The following is a 2976-nucleotide window of genomic DNA, read 5'->3' as shown; positions in this document are numbered from 1 at the left end:
GCGCGGCGGGCGGCCCAGCGGTCGAGCTCGATGAAGAACTCGGCGGCGGAGTCCTCGGCGGCGGTGCCGCGGTCCGCGAGGGCGGCGAGGCGCCTGTCGTTGTGCGCCTGGATCTGCGCGTAGATCTGGGAGGCGTTCATGAGTGAGTGAGTGAGAGTGAGAGTGAGACCGAGAGGTGGTGTGATGGGCGTTTTGAGACCGAAAGGGTTGAGCCCGAGAGGGTGGTGAGATGTTGGTCCTGTGGTGAGAAGTGAAGACGAGTCAGACGAACGAAGGGTATATATACATGTCTACTCGCTCTGCTCACTCGTCCTTGCTGCTCGATCCCTCGTCCTGCTCGCTTCCGGTCACCTGCCTGTCCTGTTCGCTTCCGCCTACTGGCTCCCTGCCTCTCCCCCTCGATCACCGGCTCTCAAGCGCCTCCACAATCTCCTGGATGTCTTGCGGCAGTTCCGGCTCGGCGCACTGGTTTGCCGGGGGGTCGACCACGCGGGCGAGGTGCTGGACGTGGGCGGCGAGGCCGCGGGCGAGGCCCTCGAGCTTCTGGTAGCGCCAGTCGCCGATGGCGCCGGCAACGTGGGACACGGCCGCGGCTGCCGAGCGCGGGGCGGACGCCTGGGCCTGGCGCAGCACAAGGACCTCCTCGGGGACGGGCTCCTTGCGAACCGGTGCCTCGAGGGACTGGCCGGTGGCGCGCGTCCACTAGACGTTGCGCTCGGCCTCGAGCTGGGCGATGCGGTAGCACAGGCGCGCCTCCTCCCTGCTGGGGGTCGCCTTGAGCGCCCATGCGGCGCCGTCGATGTTGTTTGCTGCGCCGCGGCGCCGCAGCTCCTGCGCCTGGTCGCGGACGGAGAAGTTGCGCACGCTGTCGGCGACCTCGCTGAGCGTGCGTGCCGCGTCGCGGTCGGAGGCGTGGACGTCGCGCATGTGGTCGAGCTGCGCGTCGAGGAGGGGCACGATGGTCGTGGGCGGTGGATGTGGTTGCTGTGGCGACGGTTGCGGTGTTTGCGGTGTTTGCGGTGGCGACATGGTGGGATGGTGGTAGGAAGAGTGGTGGGGAGATGGAAAGGCGGGGAGGCATATAAATCAGCGTGATGTCTAAGTTGCCCCGCAACTCGACCGCGGTGCCGGGGCTGGGTGAACCACGGAGTCAGCCGCGATCCAGAGCTTCACAAGGAGAGCGCAGGAGCCGTCAGTGGCGCACATTCAGACAAGCCGGCCGCAATCTGGACCAGAGCGTGACGCGGTCGAGTGGTCGCGTGCCGCACTAACATTGATTATTCAGGGCGACGCTGATAAGATGCGGAGTCATCTGGGTGCTGTGGCGCATCCAGGGAAGCCGGTGAAGCCGGTGAAGCCGGAGGGGACGCCTGCGAGGTCCATGGAGGCGCAGCGGAGTGGTGCGTGGCGCACATTAGGGAAGCCGGTGAAGCCGGTGAAGAACGTGACGTACGTGCAGCTGAATGATGAGATGCGGAGTCCTCGCTGCGTCTCGGCGTCGCTGAGCCAATGGACAGGCGCGCAGCGGGTCGAGTGGTCAGTGGCGCACATTCATATCCAGGGAAGCCGGTGAAGCCAGTGAAGAACGTGCGCCTGCGATAAGATAGCGCCGCGCTAGGACGTCTCGAGGCGGCTGTGAGCCACGATAAGATCGCGCTAGGCTAATCTGAGCCAATGACGGCTGCCCATGCGGGAAGTCAGTGAAGCCGGTGAAGACAGTGAAGGGGGTGAAGGTTATAAGGCCGTCCTCGTCGCGACTTCTTTTCTTTTTCCCCAACCCACGACTTTTCGACATCCCACCCAACGACCTCGCCACCCACCGCCCTCGCCCCTCGCCTCGCCAGCTCGCCTCGCCACCACTCTCGCCCTCCTCGCCATCAACACCCTCGTCCTCGCCATCGACCCCGCCCTCCTCATCGACCTCGCCACCTCGACACTCGACCTCGTCCTCGACCTCGCCACGCCTCCTCGCCACCTCGCCATTCTTGCTCGCCATCACGCCACCCGACCTCGCTACCTCGCCACCCGACCTCGCCACCTCGCCATTCTTGCTCGCTATCACGCCACCCGACCTCGCCATCGACCTCGACCTCGCCACCGACTTCGCCACCGACCTCGCCCTCGCCACCTCGCCACCACCCTCGCCCTCGCCATCGACTGCGCTGCGGTTGGGACTGCGTCGTACTGTTCCGGGCTGGCCCCCGGTTGGTGTGGCGCAGGCTGTCGTGACACAGACGTGTGTCACGCAGTGCCGTCCCGCAGGCAGTCGACTTCGACAACTCAACTTCGACTTCAACTCAACTTCGACTTCGACTCAACTTCGACTTCGACTTCGACCCGACCTCAACTTCGACATCGACTTCGACCCTGCACTAACACACTAACACTAACACTAACACCAGGTTATGCTGACGATAACCACTGTGAGTCCATGCATTCCACCGCTGACAGCTAGCCCGACCATCAACCGCTCGACTGCTCGACTGCTCGACCCTTCGACTGCTCGACCCTTCGACTGCTCGACGCTCGACTGCTCGACGCTCGACCGCTCGACTGCTCAACCTTCGACTGCTCGCTCTAGCCGACTGCCAACTCCGACCTCGCACTCTCAACACCCTCGCCACCGACTTCACTCCGATCCGACTTGCCGACCCGACTCTTCGACTTTGTCCCGACCTTCGACTCAACTTGCCACTTCAACCACGCCTCTCGACCTTGCTTGCTTGCTCTTGCTCGTGCTTGCTCCACTGACCCAGCTCTCGACATCTGCCATCGACACTGCGCTCGTCCTCAGTGAGTTTATTCCACTCTCCTTTCGCTGATCGCTCTGTGCCTCAAGACTCAAGCCTCCCGCCTGTTCGACCCGACTCGCTCGACTCGACTTGGTCCGCCGGTGAGTTCTCCCTACCCCACACCCCACCTCCACCCCCCACTCCACCTCCACTCCACGCCACCTCCACGTACACGATCGGCTCC

General features: G+C 64.1%; 1 protein-coding gene across 1 annotated transcript; it reads right to left on the bottom strand.

Moving 5' to 3' along the window:
- Window positions 1-702: 702 nt before the first annotated feature.
- Window positions 703-1029, bottom strand: A1Q1_07932 (uncharacterized protein; the record flags this gene model as incomplete). The annotated part of the gene is made up of 1 exon (XM_014326916.1): window positions 703-1029. One exon carries the CDS (start codon window positions 1027-1029, stop codon window positions 703-705), a length of 327 nt encoding a protein of 108 aa, XP_014182391.1.
- Between the last annotated feature and the right edge of the window lie 1947 nt (window positions 1030-2976).

This window comes from Trichosporon asahii (assembly GCF_000293215.1).
Source record: "Trichosporon asahii var. asahii CBS 2479 unplaced genomic scaffold scaffold00017, whole genome shotgun sequence".
Taxonomy (NCBI): Eukaryota; Fungi; Basidiomycota; class Tremellomycetes; order Trichosporonales; family Trichosporonaceae; genus Trichosporon; species Trichosporon asahii.
The sequence above is the reverse complement of the archived record's forward strand: the minus strand, read 5'-3'. Positions and strand labels throughout refer to the sequence as shown.